This window comes from Aplysia californica, unplaced genomic scaffold (assembly GCF_000002075.1).
Source record: "Aplysia californica isolate F4 #8 unplaced genomic scaffold, AplCal3.0 scaffold00157, whole genome shotgun sequence".
Taxonomy (NCBI): domain Eukaryota; kingdom Metazoa; phylum Mollusca; class Gastropoda; order Aplysiida; family Aplysiidae; genus Aplysia; species Aplysia californica.
In genome coordinates this window covers 56,872-76,045 of record NW_004797427.1, presented here as the reverse complement: position 1 = coordinate 76,045, position 19,174 = coordinate 56,872, and the positions used below count along the sequence as shown (strand labels likewise).

At 40.6% G+C, this 19,174-nt stretch overlaps 1 protein-coding gene across 1 annotated transcript in view; it reads right to left on the bottom strand.

Annotated features, from left to right (window-relative positions):
- Nucleotides 1–18,100, bottom strand: part of LOC101851495 (histone-lysine N-methyltransferase 2D) — a gene marked incomplete in the record, with an annotated part of 133,213 nt that extends 115,113 nt beyond the window's left edge. Inside the window, 10 exon segments of the mRNA XM_035969573.1 lie at nucleotides 45–102; nucleotides 557–661; nucleotides 1,204–1,313; nucleotides 3,620–3,741; nucleotides 4,091–4,306; nucleotides 4,596–4,674; nucleotides 5,002–5,330; nucleotides 6,243–6,924; nucleotides 8,173–8,353; nucleotides 17,994–18,100. Of these exon segments, the coding sequence (XP_035825466.1) occupies nucleotides 45–102; nucleotides 557–661; nucleotides 1,204–1,313; nucleotides 3,620–3,741; nucleotides 4,091–4,306; nucleotides 4,596–4,674; nucleotides 5,002–5,330; nucleotides 6,243–6,924; nucleotides 8,173–8,179 (1,708 nt within the window).
- Between the last annotated feature and the right edge of the window lie 1,074 nt (nucleotides 18,101–19,174).

Here is a 19,174-nt window from a genome sequence, read left to right as displayed (position 1 = left end):
GGGGTAAAGCCTTTTTTCTTTCCACCCTTCACCTTTGTACATACCCAAGTTCTCCACTTGGTCTATGTGATCCGGGCACAGCAGAGACAATGTCTTCATATCCTGGGCAGAGAGAAACCACATCAATAAGCTTAACTGATCAGTCAGTACTCTGTTACAAGTCAGTAAGACAGCAAGGGGGGAGAATCAACGTTACTCTTAAGTTTTAAGCATAGAATAGTGTAGCTTGAAAAATCTTTTTTAGTTTAGGAAGAGTTTTACGGCGCTCGCAACTGCATAAGGGAAAAATATTTACGACATTTTAACGTAGACTATAAAATATTTCGCCGGTTAAAATGACAAGTTATTTTTTCAGGAGATGGAAGTCCCTGTTAAGCAGATTGAAAAAGAGGAAAATACCAGCCGCAAAGAAATCCCAGCCAATTCAGCCAGGTAATAAGGGTAAAAGGAAACTTAAGCAACATTTAGAAGAGGGTAGGACGTAAAAGATAGACTGATCATATAAACATCTACAGTCATTATTGCAATTTATATTGAACAAAAACAAAACACATACCTGATAACATCCACCAGCCGATGCACAAGGGAAATGAAATTTCTTCCCACATTCTGGTATACAACATACGAGGGAGGCACCAAACTTTCGACAATGGGAGCATCTCTGAAAAAGGAAACATGTATTCAATGCCAAAGCTGCCGTCATTAGTGAAATAAGAATTACACGGTATGAACTGGGACATCAAACTACTAATTCTGAAGTCCCTATAAATAAATTAAGTGTTTTTTGGGGGGCCAAAAAAGAAAAGATACCAAAGAATCCAGTCAGAGACATCCCCTCCCCACCAACCCATCACATGAGGGCACCCCAAGACAAACGAGAGGAAAGTCACTAACGTACAATTACAAAGTTCTATCGGACATTTTCGGCCATTTTGAGTTACGATGACCATGAGGTCAGAAACCAAACACGCTATCTGCTTTATCAAAATCATAAGATTATTAAGAGTTGCTATCAACATATTCAAAGAACTGCATTTGAATAAGTTTGACCTGGTGTGAGATACTCAAAATTTTTTATGTCAAATTTCTCAAAACTAGATACCGAGTAGATAGAGTAGATAGAATTTGGCAATTCTGAGGTAGCGGAGCGCCGACGTACATGTCCCTCTGGGACAATAAAGAAATTATCTTATCTTATCGTACATTGAAGAGAGCGCTGTACACAGCCTTGTCCACATCTTCCAGCTGCTGGGTTTCTCCCACCGTCACGCCCTCCGACCACAAGGCACAGCAGTGATGGACCCACACATGACCTGAAAAGTACCAAAAAGATATAGACTGGGGAATGAATAATTTTTTACAAATTTTCATATTTTTCAGCCCATAGATGACCTGAAAAGTACCCCAAAAAGAAATTTACAGGGTAATGAATAATTTTTTACAAATTTTCAGCCCATGCATAACCTAAAGGTATCAACAACAAAAATGTTGTTCCTCTCCACACATCACCAGGAAAACATAAAAAAAATCATTTGGTTTAAGTAAGAGTTTTACAGCAACACAATACGGTCATATAAGTGCCGAAGATTAGAAGTATTACAAGAGAGTAACAAACACAAAAAAGGACGAGAGATAAGGAAAATAGATGGGTGATGGGGAAAGAAGGAGCAAACCGCACTAGGGCACCCACCAGCCACCCGCACATCATATCGTCGACGTCCCACTCTAATTGTGTATGTATAAACACATGGGTCTCAACTCAGAATTTCTAAAAAGGAGGAACTTTCCGCATGATCGCGACAGAAGCCCATTTTCGCGAGACCCCCACTATTATTATACTGTTGGACCCTAGAATGTTGAAATAAAAACCATCAATTTATCAAAGGAAGGTTATTTCATACCAGTTTGAGGGTTTGGAAGATAATTTCAAGTAAGAGTCACTTACCAAATATTTACAATCTTGATTACGACAGAAAGTGGAGGCGCACTGTGGTCTTGTGCGACTTATTTATATTTTACCCTCATCACATTCGCCTGCATATATAAACTATATAAAAATGAATCTTGTTTTGAGCCTGGGAAAAGGCCTAGAACCAGAATATCGACTGTCATGAACCAGTCAGGGTGTAATGATTCATATAATAAACGTGAAAGACAAAATGAATGCTCAGACTCAAAGTAGAGTAATAACTTGAATAGCTCAAGTAAACCTATTCAGTGTGAGAGGTGTAAGAACTGTGGGAGGGCAAGATGCAGTGACACTGAAAATCTGCGAATCTTGAACAAAAAGCTAAAACATACAGACATAATTTACTGTCACCCATCCAATGAAACGCGAACACTTAAAATTAGGCCCCTGCCCTAAGTTCATTAACACGCTTACAAGTAGTTATGACGGATCCCGATTATACACAAGGCATGCACAAACATGCACAAACACGCACTTCACTTTGCAGAGAGCTGTAGATGTAGTAGTAATCAAAATTCTAAGTATTAAAATTTGCTTCCAATTTCTTTTCTTTTTTGTTCTTTGTGTTGCGTCCAGTCCCCCCCCCCCCCCCCTCCCCCCCCCATCCCCTAGTGTATCTTTTTTTTAAAATCAATAATCTCCCCCATTCCGGAGTCCTGTACTTCACAGCGCTCAGAACGCGGACAGGATCATTGACCGGTCACAATGACGAGCCCGACAAGATGCTTGTATAACTTTCTTTTCTTTTCTTTTTTTTTTTTTTTTTGCCCCCACAAGCGACAGCACAATGACGAACATTATTTTCAAGGCAGCACCACGTTTGTAACGCAGAACTTGCTTGTTACAAATGTTGCGTATTCAGACTTTTACAGACAAATTTCTGAGATCTTGATTTTCCAGTCCAGCCTCGATGTACAATTCCACTTGCCGCCATAGCCGCCTGTTCGCGTGAAACATACTCTCAGACCGGGAAAAGCCCAATTAATATCACAATCGCGACCATCAAAAATGAACTTAAAGACGTTATCGTTACGAATTTGGTTTTCAAATAATATTCGAGATCTTATATGTATTTTCCCGCGTCTCGGCGATTTTTTTTCTAATTCCCGAGGCCTGGCAGTCACTCTGCTCCCAGCAACTCTCTTTCTGATTGACCCGCTGTCGCGGTAGCGGAGTTTAGCGGAGGAAATAGCGGTAGCGGAAATCCGCTAAATAGCGGAATATTGAGACCCATGAAACATCAATGTTTAGAGGTGAAAAAAGAACATTTCTTTCTATTGTCGATCACAATTGCTTAAAACTTTTAGTAGTGTTAATAATAATAAATAGCATTTGTATAGTGCATACCCCCGCTCAACAGGAAGTTTTATGCGCTTTACAGTCTATTATTACAACAGCAGACCATAGAACACTCTGAAACATTCTCAGCTTCCCGGGAAGCATACAGTGAAAGAAGCTATCAAGTGCTCAAAGACTAAGAAATTGACAAGATATTTCGCTGTCTGTAGCTGAGTACCCATTCCCACCTGGGAGAAGTGAGGAAAATTTGTGTAAAGTGCCTTTCTCAAGGACACAACATCGGGCCCCTGACGGGATTCGAACCAACGACCTTACAGTTGTGAGCATCAAACAAGTACAGAGTAAAGTTACCTGTAGGCTCAAAAAGTTGGGGTATATCTGCATCATCCGGGAGTCCAACCATGGCCAACTCATCGTCGTGGGCACAGAGTGGATCCTCTTCTCCAGATTGCCGAGGGGAGCGACTGCGTTCTCTGCAGTTTGCAACAACAACAAAATGTTAACATTTCGACCACATTATAAAGATGAGGCCTCTCATTTGATAGACTATTAATGTTCTACATATCTGCTGACACAATGTGGATCATTTCCCATGCTTAACACATTGAAGCAAATAGATGTAATAACAGTCACCTAGTGCAGGAAAAAAAATTAATACATTTTGAAAAAAATGTATGGTTTTTCATGGCGTCCTCTAACCACCAACTTCATATAGATCGATAACTGTGCTTATACCAAAAATAACATATTAATTGTTCATTTCAAACATATAGCCACCAAGTTCAAACTTTTTTTCAACAAGTCACCAGCTCATGATCTAACCTGCCAGACTTCATAGGTCCCCTCGATCGTCTCCACGTCGTGGGCTGAGGACCTTTGTTGTCTCCGCTGGTATCCACATCGTCAGTACCGCGCGAAACTTTCGGCTCCGGCAGACTGAACACATCGAAGCCCGGGCTGGGCTCAAAACGCCACGTCTCCCCCTGTCCCAGCAAACTTCTCTCCCCACAGTTGCATAAAGAACACAGGTGACCAGGGCTGAAACAGGAAAAGCATCAACAATTTTCTTAGGACTAGGGACAACATTAACATTTGGTCAAGGGACAACCGAATGTAACAGCACAGATCTCAAAACAATTATGAAAACAATTTAGAAGACTAAAAACACGAGGTACTGGCACTGAGCCTTTCAGTCTGGAGCTGAAATACTCTACACATTCCTCCCTCCCCCCCTCCCACCAAAATCGAGAATGTATTGTGCAAACGCAGACTAGCTTTTACACAAGACAATGCCATATCAGAAACCAAATGAGCAATAGGTACACACCTTATGATTTCAGGGGTTGTTGCTGGCTCTGACATTGATGAAGGTGTTCCTGGGACAGGAGATTCTGAAGGACCAGGAGCTGAAACAAGCAAAAACAAAAAAGTTAAGATAAAAAACATGAAACACCCAAATTTTACTTAACAATTCTTTTCAGAATATTTCTTCACACATGGCACAACCATTTGGCTTCAGCAATAAAAAGGTATATATGACAAACGACAACAAAAAGGAAAACAAAAACAAAAGAAAAGCAAAAAAAACAAAAAACCCTTAATTTCTTTATCTAATCAAGAATATTTTTTCATATACATCACATATTCAATCTATTTCAACTACAACAGACAGGTAAACTGCAATAAAGAAAAAATTCAACACAAACAACCGCAAATTTTAAAACAAATATTACCTGCTGCATCTCCGCTGGGGGTAGATGCAGTCACTGAAGACTGTCTCAGAAATTCTGCCATTCCCGATGGAGGTAGTACGTCCGGCTTAAGAATGGGTGGTGTGGGTGGCAGGTCCACCGGACTGTGGAGGTGTCCGCTGATCAAGTCTCTATCCAACGCTAAAGAAGGGGAAGCCACTAACGACAGTCCAGCATGAGGGAATGGAGGCCGTCCTCGACGACCGCCTCGACTGCCTCGTCCTAGACTCCTCCCACTTGACCTACCGAGGCCACGGCTGCCAAAAGGTCGTCCAAGTGGCCTACCTAGTCCGCGGCCAATTCCACGAGTGCTGAGACGAAATTAACAGATTTCATGAAGCACACAGTTGCAAAGTGAAATTTAAAGTAAAATGATAACTGTTTTACTGAAAAAAGACACAAAGAATCTTTTTCATAACAAGACACTGCAGTATTTAAACTTATTTCATCTAACAATAAACCAATAATATTATCCTATACTTCTTTAAATACTTGACAAAAGTATTCTTCACATTGCAATACTCAACAAAAACAAAACACCATGTAAACCACAACCACACAGCAGCCATCTCGTAACTGCTTCATTTTTCTCTTGATTCATTAACGGATGCCTGCGATGTCAAGATCAATCTCTTCTCACAAGCTGCTAAATTTGGGGAGTTTAAAATTTAAAATTTTTATGTTTCGTAGCCTATCCCAATATTTGTAAAGAGAGCCAGAAAATTGCAGTGCTGTTCGGCAGGTTTTGGACTTGCTAATGACCCACGCTATTCTTTAAAAAAAACTAGACTGTCACTGAAAATATTGGGGTAAAAACTCTTCAGTACATACCCCAATTTGTCTTACCTGTATTGATGTGTGATACATAAGGCTGACCCAAAAAACAATAGGCTAAATTAGCATGTTCCCAGAGTTTTCCTTGGCTGAGGCCAATCTGCTGCAGTTTTTCACTGCCAGCATAGGGTATTTTATAGTGAGAGATTGTTGGGAAAAATTGCCTCCTGTTTACAGAAATACCCAAAGTATCATAGCATACACACCAAGCTGCAAGTAACAATATGCTATGCGTTAATAATGTAGCTTTTACAGAACTCTCCTCAGTATATAATAATATCAAAGTAGTTGTGAATAAGGAAGAAAGAAAGAAAGAGAGAAAAAAGGACTTGTTCTCATGATGAAATACTAAACTATACAACCAAGAGAAGGTTTCTAGCTCACACTACCTGGGTCTCCTTTGCACTGGATTCAGGCCGTCTTTCCGGGGTCTTCCTCGGCCCCTTTTAAGCTCTGTTGTGTGTGATAATGATCCTAAAACTCCTGACGTCTGAGGCAAAAGATACGGAGAGCCTTGACTCAACTCTGAGCTCCTGTGTGCCTCAATGCCCGAAGGCAGGTCTCTATGGCCATCCAAAACATAATCTGAACCTGGTTTTCCGGTTTGGGAGCTCAAAGGTGACGGAGAAAATTCTGAACTTTCGGCGGAATCAGTTCGTAAGCTCCGAGGGGAGGCGGAAGAAGCGATGTTCTGTTGGGTCCGTGGGGAGACTGAAGGCTGTTGAGGCTGTGCCGAGACTTCTAGGGGAAAGACAGAATCTGTGGGGGGCTGTGTGTGTGCTGTTGCTGGCGCTGTAGAAGTCAATTGACTCGCAGGGGGGACTGTTGCATCTGAGCTCACGCCAGAAAAAACTGTGGAGAGGTTTTGCTGTGAGTTTGAAGAAGCGGGCGTGCTTTCGGTACAAGCTGAGGTAATATATGGTGGTACGGGTTTCAAAGGGGGTGGTGGGGAATCTTTGCTTTCTGAGTTCGAGATTGAGACAGGGACAGACTGAACACTGCTAGATGCTGGTTGCAAATTCTCCGGTTCACGAGAGGTGTTGTTCTCTTGTGAAGCTTGCTTTTCTTCCTCTGAAAGTAAAATAAAATACAACTACATCAACAACCAGATAAGAAACTGAACTCGACAGGATGGATTCACCAAAGTACCATAACACTTCTCCTACGTGTGGCCTTTATGCATTCGAAAATTAAGCTATCATTTGAAGATACCCCAGAAGGCTATGTCCAAGCCTTGGATGTTAAATATTGCAAATGTTTTTCGACACAAGACCATAAAGGAGTCGAACTGCTCTAATCATACTTATCAGGGCAACCCTGGCTGAGTGGGATACAGCATCCCAGTAGACAGACAGAGATACTACACAAAATAACTTCCAGATGCTGGAATCTAACTCAGGTCTTTTGCATGCACAAGAAAAAAGTCTTCATCCATACTGCCAGTTGCACTTTAGACTAGTAATGAGAAAGATAATTGTCCAGGACTGCTGAGGCTAAGATTCTCACACAGGTTGAAAAGTGTAAAGAGGTGAATAAGACGCTCGTGACCAGTCAGGAAGCAATACAAAATGAGCCACAAGCAGGAAAAGCATTAAAGGCTGCCAGGACAAATTAAATCAAGTATATCTATATATAAAGTACACACCTTGTGTAGAACACATTTCACAAATTAAGCAAATTTAAAAAGACCCTTAAACACATGAAAATTCCAGGTGAATGTAAAAGCCCTCGTCCTGACCCTCAAAAAAAAATAAATGTAAACAGAGAGCACTTTTTTTGTAGAAGTGAAACATTTCAGTAAAAAATTAAGAAACAAACTTTTAAATTGAGACAGGAAAGACATTCTACGCTGCACTTAGGTCAATTTATTTTATGAAAGAAGGTTACACTTATAAAAAACCATAAAGTATCCTTTAAATTTCAAAACAATTAAATACACAAGAATTGAGCTGACCTTCCATTGACCAGCCTTAGTGTCTAATGTGATTCCTGTCCATTTCTATAAACACTAAAGAACTCTAAACTGATTTTTAAATCATGACAGGAAAGACACATTGCACTCAGGTCAGTTCAAGGCCGCAGGGTTACAATTGTAAGTGATAAATGTACTGTAATGACTCTCCGAACACTCAATTAACTCACAACACAGCAGCTGACATGATCATGACTTCGCACGGACTTGCGAAGTGCTCACATGAAAAACAACCTCCTGACCCGACTGTCCTACATGGCCAGCCAAGTAGAAACTCCGGTGAGTAAAGACCTACACAGTATCCATAAAGTATCTCGTAAACATCAAAGCAATAGAATCCAACTGACCTTCCATCGACCAGCCTTAGTGTCCAATGTGATTCCTGTCCAATCTGAGTTTGTCCCTCTGATCTATCACATGTGATTTTGTACAAGTTTTTTCCACTTTTGACGAATAGTATGTTTTACTAAAAAGTGCAATCTGATCGTGACTTGGTTGTTCCAAATGAAATCCATTAGGCATCGACATCTGCAACAAAGAAAAAAGACAAGATTTATAAGCGAAGATAAGATGATAGATAAAATAATATGCGATAAGATAAGATGAGACATAGGATAAGATAAAATATGATAATATAACATGTGCTAGAACAAGATAAGATGACAAGAGATGAAATGAGATGAGATGAGAAGAGATAAGATAATACTTAAATATTGTCCCTATGAGAATTTTCTGTGGCTGTACAGGAATGGTAAAAACAACAATTAAGAAAGACTGAAAGCTCCATAACCAAAACAAAATCAAGGAACAAAACAGGATGTGCAATCGCTTTTGCAAATAAAAATTTGTGTAATTCTGGCCGGAGTAAAAACATTGTAAAACTGCTCATTTCTCTTGTCACAGTGCAACATGCTACAGAAATACAGGGTGGGGGAGAAAATAAATTATAGAGACGTGCCTGCAGGGTCTATTAACTCTACTCACCAATCTATAAATATATTCATGATATCAGCATTTAATGCTTTGGGGGGGGGGGGGGGGGGGGGGTGTAGAGAGTCAGAGGGAGAGAGAGAGAGGGGGGGAGAGAGAGAGACAGAGAGAGGGAGAGAGAGAGAGAGAGCGAGCAAGTGAGACAGCAAGGAATGAAGAGACAATTAGACAATTAAGCAATTGAGTGTTTTCTCCTTGTCTGTTTACTGAAACACACGGAATCTTGATTGGGTAAAGTGACACAAATGTGGCAAAAACTTTTTTGCTATCAAGGCATACATTCCTATTTGTTCAACCCCGAAAGCTAAGCCACTGTTCACAGGTGTTAAACGCAAGGCCCACAGGGGCCGCATCTGGCCTGAGAATTTCCGTAACTCAAAGCCCTATTCTTAGCACACAAATGAACTTGTTACCAAGAAAAGATGTTAAAGCTCCAGTTCTGATAAATTGGCATACGAGCAAAAATTGTATTTGAACTGATTTGTTATTATTTTAGCTTTTTACTTCATTCAGCAGGCAAGAAAAGCACCTCGACATTTTCCATCTCAGATGCTGCCGCAAGCTCTTAAGCATTTCATGGCATGACAAGGTTACAAATGTTGAAGTGTTGGCACGGGCAAACCTCCAGAGCATGACAACTATCCTATGTTTAAAGAGATTGAGATGGCTGGGCCATGTCAAGAGAATGGACGACAAACAGATTCCGAAGCAACTTCTCTATGGAGAACTTGCCACGGGAAAGAGACCAAAAGGAAGACCAAAACTGAGGTACAAGAAAGACACCTGTAAAAATAGCTTTTATCTAAGCTTGGAGTAGATGTTAGCAGCACGGAAAAATAGCTGAGAACAGGAAAACATGGAGGAAAATGATAAAAGAAAGAACTAAAATGCTAGAGAGCAGCCTTAGAAACAACCAAGCTGAAAAGCGCCAAGGACGAAAGGAAAACAGCGGAAATACAGAGCTTCGATCCATTGGCACAAGTCCTGACGACCTGCAGCACGCACTGTATGAGTGCCCGCGGGGGGAAGCACATCGAGGCCCACTTATGGAGAACAACGCGAGACCGGGCCCGGATGTACTCTGGACGAGGCCAGCCAGAAGAAGAAGAAGAAGAAGAAGCTTCGATCCATGTCACTGACATGCAAGCACTGCGACAAAATCTGCGCTTCAAACATAGGAAGAATTAGCCAAGAAAGAAGCTGCATGAAGACAACCTTGAGACCATCTTAAGCTAAATTGACCGTCTGCATGGCTGAAAAATGAACAATACATACTTTAATTCATTAACACTTTGCCGTCACATCCCACCGATCATCCGCTCCCATCACAAAACGCTAATCGGCAATGTTTACCAACCAGTTTCTTTGGATTTCCCCCGAAAATGCTTGTGATGGAAAGGGTTTTTACTATGTGAGCCTTGAGATGGCAAAGTATTAAAATTGTTTTACAATGTTTAGTTTCCTGCTGCTTAGTGAGTGTTGATCCAGTTTAGTATGCAACCTTAACACCCTTTGAGCCCTGAGGCTGCTGTGTCCCTCTGCCAGAGCAATATATTGCTAACATTCCCATATGATCGTAAAATCACATTCCATATCTCACTCTGGGTAGTCCTCGGCATTACCAGCATCTAATTTAGAAATATCTTCAGAACAATCAATAATGTTATGTGTAGTTAACATTGTTTTCCGCGCGCATTTTGACTCAGGCAGACCCGTTTTGGTATCAGGTCTTGCTCACCGCTGTACCGGTGGCTAGGCATATGGCCAGTCAGTTTTACCTACCACCAGCGTACCAATGGCTAGGACTCAAAAGGTTGAGAGTGTAATTTGAGATTGACCCACTACACGACTGAGTTTGACACCCCTTGCCCTAAGTTGATTCAATTCCCATTATAGGTCCCACAGGATCATTGAGAAATTTGGTTCCACTCTTTAAGGTTGGTAACAGCAACAAAGGATTCAGCCAAACCCACAGAAAAGTATGTGGTTAGCTGTGTGATTCTCGGGAAAGTAGTCGAGTACGGTAGGCTACCTATTTGACATTGAAGAAAACAAAGACAGGCCAAGACGTGAGCCACGGACTTTTGAAGACTGCGTGAGTAGCGGTTGAGGCACAGAGCAGATAGTTGCGTTAAGTCAGTGCAAGTTGGATCGCTACATGGGGTGGGTGTGCATAGTTAAAACCACATGCGTGTATAGTTAAACTACAGAGTATTATATATATAATTCGCAAATTTATGTTTCAATACAAATTGCGTAGTGCATAATACCACCATCATTTTTTAAAGTTTATACAGTACTTAATTATTTCAGTTTTTTAGATTTGTCAACCTGTGTTAAAATTTGATGCTTGATTTTTATTGACAGACAACTCAGAAACAAACCTTTTTCTTTTCTGCTATCATGAAACGTACCGTGGGATCTATAAAAGGATAGATGTTCAGATAGAATGCATGCGCATCCAGTTTGATGTTTTGTTTGTTTTAGTTTTATGGCGCTCGCAACTGCATAAGGTCATATTAGCGCCAAGGGAAGGACGTCACAAGAGAAGTCCTTACAGGGAATCAGACTTACTCAGCTCACCTCTCTTGCTTCAACAGCACAAAGTCTGTTTCGAATATCAAGGCATCCCGGAAATAGCGGGTCTCAAGAGCGTGACAAATACAAAAGAAGTAGAGGAAAATGACGATAGTAAGGATTTTAGTTCAGGTCGAGGTTTACGGCGTTCACAACTGCATAAGGTCATATGAGCGCCAGAACATTAGAGGTGAACGATTACAAGTGAGTAACAAACACAAAAAAGAAGAAGGGGAGATAAGGACGATAGAAGTTTGATAGGAAAGAAGGAGCAAACCACACCAGAGCACCCGCCAACCACCCACATAGTAAGGACTAGGAAAGAAAAGGCAGCAGCACTCTGTTGTAGTTTAGTTCAGTTATGAGCATGACATTGTTGAATCAGCCCATTTACAATTCTACTGTGCATAAGAACGAGAAATGTCCTTTGGGAATGGATAGGCTAAAAACACTTTAGTCAATGGCACTGCTCGGGGAGGGAGGGGGGGGGGAGTTTGGTGTTAAAGTGAGGGAAAGGAGGTGATGTTGATGAGCCTTGTAAGTAAACAGAAAATGTTCTAGGTCAAGTCATGATCAAGACGATGTAACCAACACAGCTCTGAGCACGCCACCCATACCTCTATGTGTAGGCCTATTATAACACTTCCAGAGACATGTGCTATCACGTTAAAACCACACACACAATCAGGCACACACACACAATCAGGCACACAAACACAATTCACACACCATATTCACCATTTGGCCCAATACAGCAACACACTGTCCGTCTTCGGTCAATCAAACCCACAAATAAATACCCATCCTCACTAGAATCAAGAAAGTTCTAGCGCCTTACACCTACAACATAATATGTTAAAGTGCGAAAAAGCGTCTCTACATTAGCCAGTGCGTGACTCTCAATGACCACGGGTATCTGTTTTCCAACATGCACACGCATGGTGAGTTTAATTTCACATTGGTGAGTAACAATTTGGTAGGAATTTCGAGATGAGCTGCTCGACACACCCAAGCTGCTTTTTGAGAAAACAAGAAAATATAGCGAGGGTACAATCAGGACAATGGCATTATGGCATATTGTTCAAGTTACACCAGGAATTCTAGTCTTGCTTATTTATAAAGTTATCTGTCTGCAATGGTAACTAACTCTTCAGCTTAAATCTGTACACAGCCAGCCATACAAAATAATGTACACAAAAATTTGAAATGTACAGAATGCAAAATTTTTACTAAAGTTTAAAGTGTACAGAAGGCGGTTAATTTTTACTTTCATTTCCGCACACAGATGCACTGCTTCGGGGATCAAACTGCAATATTTTTTGCTGCAGATCACAAATACATAAACATAGTCACTGAAATCATCGCAAATCAATTTTTTCAAAAAAATTTCAAGTCAAAACTATTTCTGCAAAATATCAAATTATGGGTGACAACACAACCCTCCTGAAACCCCCTGACTGGCCCAAAGCGCTGAAATGACTACGCAATTAGGCTTAGTGTGAATGTGATATATATATAATATCTTGATTGAAAACCACCAAATATTTCAAAACTTATTATTTTAAATTTACGACAAAATGAGTTAGATTTGTGTGTTCAGCTCATACAAAATGGACAACTAGTAGTCATAGTAGCTAAGTGGGAGGTGGGAGGGAAAGTAAAAGACCTAAAACGCTATTATTAGGCCTACATATATAGGCAAGGTCTCCATGTATCATACCATCAGAAAAAAAACCTAAGTTTGCACCAGACACATTGCTATTTAAACGCATTTAAATTTCAAATCAGATACAACAAGGACTTCCCAGCTCCAGTTATAAATTTTTACACTCCCAAATCCTGATGTATTGACATCCAAACTACCAAACACACATGGTATACATGCCAACTAAAACCATTACAAATCAATACTTTTCAAGAAAATCTCAAACTGAATAAAATTGCAAAACATCAATTAATGGGGACATGCCCCCCTGAAACCTCCCCACCAGGTTATTAAAATTATACATAACCACGCACTATAGTAATGGTAGTGTCAATTGCCACTGAGTGACACGGTGACAGTTGACGCCAGCATCAATAGCCACTGAGGAAACTGGAGCTCTTTTGCTTTGAGGAGTAGATCTAGCCTATACTATGTGTGCTCCGTGTTCGGCGTTCGTGAACTTCCGCTTACACACGCCTCTCTGTCCCTGTGTATGTGTGTGCATCGTGTCTCTCTCCCTAACCCCCGTCCCCCGGATTTATGTTCCCCGATATGATATATATATATAAAAGCGTATTTCTGCTTGAGTCTGTGTCCGTTTGTGGCCTACTTCTAGAATCGTCTGTGTTGGTTCTACACCAAAGCGTAGGCTAGCCTACGTCTCATTCAAAACACGCTAAGTTGAAGTTCAAGTTGGTAGTTCTAGATTTTCGTCCAATGAAATTAGAGAACAAATTGACCCACTTACACGTGAGGAGCTCGAAAGGAGAGCCAGGAAACAAGACTTCCATTTTACTGTACACAAAATCTTTTCATGAACTTGAATTTATGCAAAATGAATACGTAGATTTATAGATAGTTTTGAATACCATTGTGTAGGTAACAAGAAGAATTTGACCCAGGAATGTGTGTAACTACTCCATATCACTTATCAACTATAGATCTAATGAGAGGGGGTTAGATCTAACATATAATTCATGTCATGTGTTCGTAACACATTATGAATAGAAAGCTAAAGATAGATCTAGATCATAGAAAGTTGTTATCAGACTTGACACCGCGTCACTTGGTGACAATTGACGCTACCTATAGTAATATAGAGGCCTAAATGTGTAATCTTATCGCGACCTCAGTGCTTTCTTGTCCTATCTCCATTTTTTTACACACAAAATGTGACTTCTTCTTAGCTCACTCTTTGTTCTGAACTGATTTCAGTGTTATTAAAAATGGAGATAAGACAAGAAAGCACTGGTCGCGTAATAATAATTTAAATAATTTAGTTCACATAAAAACATCAAATACAATAACGAAGTGACTATTTCTCCGAACGTTCGGAGAAATAGTGCCGATCTTTATTTCTCCGAACGGTTTCCGGTTTCCGGTCTCGTGATTTTTGGCCTATTTATTGCGAGAGTTCAGCGTCAACTTTCATTTTGCCTCTGGTCTTGGAAGGAACACCGCATGGCAAGCCCGCCTACAGACAACCTTCAGTAACACCCACCACACACCCACCACCATCATGCACATGTACACACACTAACTAAACATGACCAGTGGGCAGCTTTTGAACGTATGACGAGCTGAGCTGTGGATGGAGAGACAGTGTGAGTGAAAGAGCGGGTGAAAGGAAGAATGTGCGAGTGTATCCACAGGCCACAGCAACTACAAGACGACGACACCGACCCCCCTGGCCTGGTCCACAGCTCACGAACGAAAGGAATGCAGCTCAGGCAGTGTTTTGCCTATATTATTGTCCATGGTTCGCAGGGTGCAAGGGAATGAGTGAGATTTTCTTTGTGTGTGCCTGGAGGGAGGGGGTGGGGTATGAAAGTCATGCGGACGGGGATGAGCCGCGGGAGAGAACAGGGGAATTAAATGAATGAGTGAAACTGAAAGAGACGAACGACTCATGAGCCATGGAGTGAATGGATCCTGAGGGGTTTTTTTGTATACTTTGAACTGTTACTGAATAAAGGCTGAAATAAAGCCCGAAAAACAAACACACACACACACTCCTCACTCTCCACTTACAACCACACAAAGACACGCACATACACACACATACATACACACACACACACACACACACACACACACACACACACACACAAACACACACACACACACACACACACACACACACACACACACACAGAGGAGCAAATTTTGGGTCTATATCTATTTCAATTTTCAAGAGCTAGTCTAGAGATTTTTAGATGAGTGTAAAAATGTGAGAAAGAAAGGTTTCACAACAGAAAGAAATCAAAATTAAAACAGCCCATAAACAATAACAAACATTAACAAATAAGGGCGTGTGTCCACCTGTGCGAAGAAGATTGGCTGTTTTAACCCTAAATGTGCGTAATTTTTTTTTTTAAGTACAGGATATTACATGTAAATTATGGAATCACACACATTAGGGGCTTGCCAGTGTCAGTACATTGTTGGTCGCAGCAGTGACAAACGCAGATGCCAGTTCTATGTGTCGTTATCAATAACCCTCCGTAGATCTAGATCTAGATCTAGACAGCACACGAGTGAACACAACACATTACGTTTAAGAGCAGCACCCTTCATAGGCAACACGTCATATCTGTAGCGAAAAACTGTTTGGAGTTGTAGCATTTCTTTATATATAAATATTTACTGTGGACATTTTTTGGACCGATTGAACCATATTGTATATATACGAACAATCTTTGGTAGGCCTATACTATAATTATAGATCTTTATAATATCCGAAATTTGCGGGAAAGGATGAGATTTCAGAGTGTTCGGAGAAATAGTGCCCAGCTTTATTTTCCCGAACGTTCGGAGAAATAATGCCGGCTATACAATAATCCATGAATAGTCCTACAATACATGTGCAGCCTATCTAAAAAATGATCACAATAGTTTGAAACAAGTCAAAATTTGTGAAAAACTGAAAAATCAAACAGGAAAGCAATGTATACACCTCAGCATGGGCATGAGATGGAAATGAAAGTGAAAGTGACAGTAAAATAAGACTAATACTGTAAACTACATGACAAGAGATGAAAACATCACTCATGCCTCATGGCAGAGAATTGAACAGGACAGTTGGCCCACATGGCATAGAGATCAGGCATGGAGGGCAGGAAGCTTTACAGAGTTTTAGGCCTGACAAATTATAATAGAGTAATGATACAGTAGATCTAGATATCTAGTGGTTTTATTAGTGCAGTCAAAAAGCTTACTTGCTTTGCTTTACCTCATAATAACATAGATCTAGATCTACCTACCCACAACCTTGACTCTAGATCTATTGAAAAGAAAGTGGCTATTCTCACCCGCCCGGAAGTTCTCGCAAGATCAACTCCTCCCCTCTTCTCTCTCTCTCCGTCTCTTTCTGAATACTGTCTATCGGTGTGGACGATCAAATTGACCAAAACAAAGTTAAAAAATGATGTTAAAACACAAAAGTAAATAAATTTGGTTGTCTACAAAGATGCTACGGCTATTTAACTTTTCGAATCGAGCCGAACTACGCGGGTCGCCATTTTGTTTTGCCCGGAAATTCTCGCGCTACTCCTCTCTCTCTTTCTCTCTCCACTGCCCACAGACAAAATTGTACGCTTTTAGTAGGCTACAATTGTAATGGAACGTTTGTTCACGGCACAGAATTCTACAATTTTTCTGTTATCACAGTGTAGAATTCTGTGGTTTAGGGTGAACGCGCACCGGGTGAGAATAGCCACAAGACTCGCCTGCACTCTATTCTCACTCCGGGTGAGAAAAGAGGTGGCCTATTGAAAAAGGCAGCCATGGGGTTCGGGGAAAAAAATTCTCTTATTTTCACCCCCTCGAGTTCGAGGGGATCTAAAAATTAGTGCATCATTCACATTCTCATTGTAAGCGCGACTAGAACTAGATCTAGATCTCGAAGCCAATTAAGACCTTGATCTAACTCTTAACTAATCAAATCATAACTCTAGATCTAGAACTAGATATCTAGATTAGATCTAGATCTAGAGTCTAGATTTAGAATCTAGATCTAGAGTGTTTTGATTCTACAAGAGGGAACTTCAGCTTGGGTCAGCTTCAGATTTTACAAACATGGCCACAGCTTGCTAAGCTTAGCTGGCAGGCCAAATTCAAAGGACAAAGTAAGGGTCAAAGTTTCCTACCAATATTGACTTACACATTTCGGTACCGACATTTAAGGACTTAAATTGAGATACCAGACCTGCATACACTGCATGACCATTATATCCTTGGTGTATAAAACTGAAACAAAGCACTCACAAATTACATCACTGTCAGACTGTCACTCACCCACAGAGCCAGTTCAGTTTTGAATACTTTCTGACTTAAGACATCCAGTGAAGGCATAAACACAAACTGAATGTTGAGAGAATGCACAAACATTTGTAAAAAAATAATGATGCTCTTCACTTCATTAGCACTTCTCCGCTTCAGTATGCTGAGGGATGTGTTGATCGGAGCTCGGGCTAGCAGATCATCAACTCGGGTCGGAACCTGGGCCTAGATCCAAGGCTACTATAAACTAGGGTTTCAGTGCGACAAATCCGACTCCCTGCATTATTTTTTTCATCAAAATAAACCATTTCCAACACAATCCAAGAGATTGCAAACTGTCAAGACTTTATCACATGGGATAGCTACCACTGCTCTCGAAAATTTTGGAAATAGCCCTCGCCATTGCGTCCGACGACCCGATTTCGAGAGGGCCCGGGTAACCCGAGAGCCGCCCGCAGCCCAACACAAGTGCGGCAGGGTACAGAATCGTGTTTCACACCGGTGCACTAAAGAACCATATCTACCAATTGTGCAATGCTGGAGTGATCATATGCACAATAAAATAACACTACATTTACTATAACAATAATATAGATACCTGATCAGAAATTCTACCTTTGTAAAACGCTTCAAATAGTCACAAAATCCATGGCAAAAGTGGGTGAACTCCCCTTCATCCACGCCATGATGTCTTGTAACACCTTTAGGTATGTATGTGCTAAAAATGTAGTCCCTGATAACTTTTGTTCTCTTTTGTTTGTAACTCTAGGAACAAGATGATAAGTTTTCAAAATACGAATATTTCTGTATGAAAATTAAAACAACAGTTAATCAAGTCAATCAATGTTTCCATAAGCAATTATGTTTGTTTATCAGAGCGGCGTATGAATAAGCAGGTTAACGAAAAGCCTTGGTGAACAACCATGGTAAAAATGATGGACAGGGTCTACGGTTCCGTACAGAGAATTGAACGGAGTTTCCCTGACTGCACGCCCGGACTTGTTTACACGCTCTTTCATCGCGCTTTTGTTTTGTTTTGTTTTTCTCATTTGATTTTCATTCCAGTACGTTTTACCTGTCCGCCCAGGCTTCTGATATGATTCTAAGATGTCACCCCATACAGCAAATCACTTCTTTGAAAGAATTCGTCAAGGAGAAAAAAATAAACACTTGCCAGTACGACTTTCAAGCTAAAAGGGTCGCTGACGGTATTCAAGCAAAACCAGCAACTAAGAGTAACCTCGAATAAGATCGATTGCTTTTTTTTTTCCCCTCCTCCTTGCGAGGTGGGTTTCCCTTCCGTAAACCCAGAAGCCAGAATAAGAAAATACCGACAAAACTGACTTAGAAGCACTAAACTGTTATGATGAAGAAAAATAGTTATTGGCCATCTCCACAACACTGCGTACATCTTTTTTTAAACAAGTAAAAAAAAAACGGCTTTCATGCTGTAGGCCTACCGTGTATCAGTGTCACCGATCTAACGCTCCTCGTGATTAATATTAGATATAATTGTATATATATATATATATATATATATATATTTATTTATATATATATAAGTTTTACATACAAACCCAGCTACAGCAGGATTATCAAAGCAAAAATGAACCAGCAACAGCAGGATTATCAAAGCAAAAATGAATCCAAGCGACCAGATGACCTTTCAGCCCCCCCAATTAAAAAAACTAGTAACAACAAAAACGCAAACCCGCTGGGTCCCTCTTATCTAGATGAAATGAATACATAGAGGGATTATTGCGAGCATGCAGCGAATAAAACACACCCAATCCTCC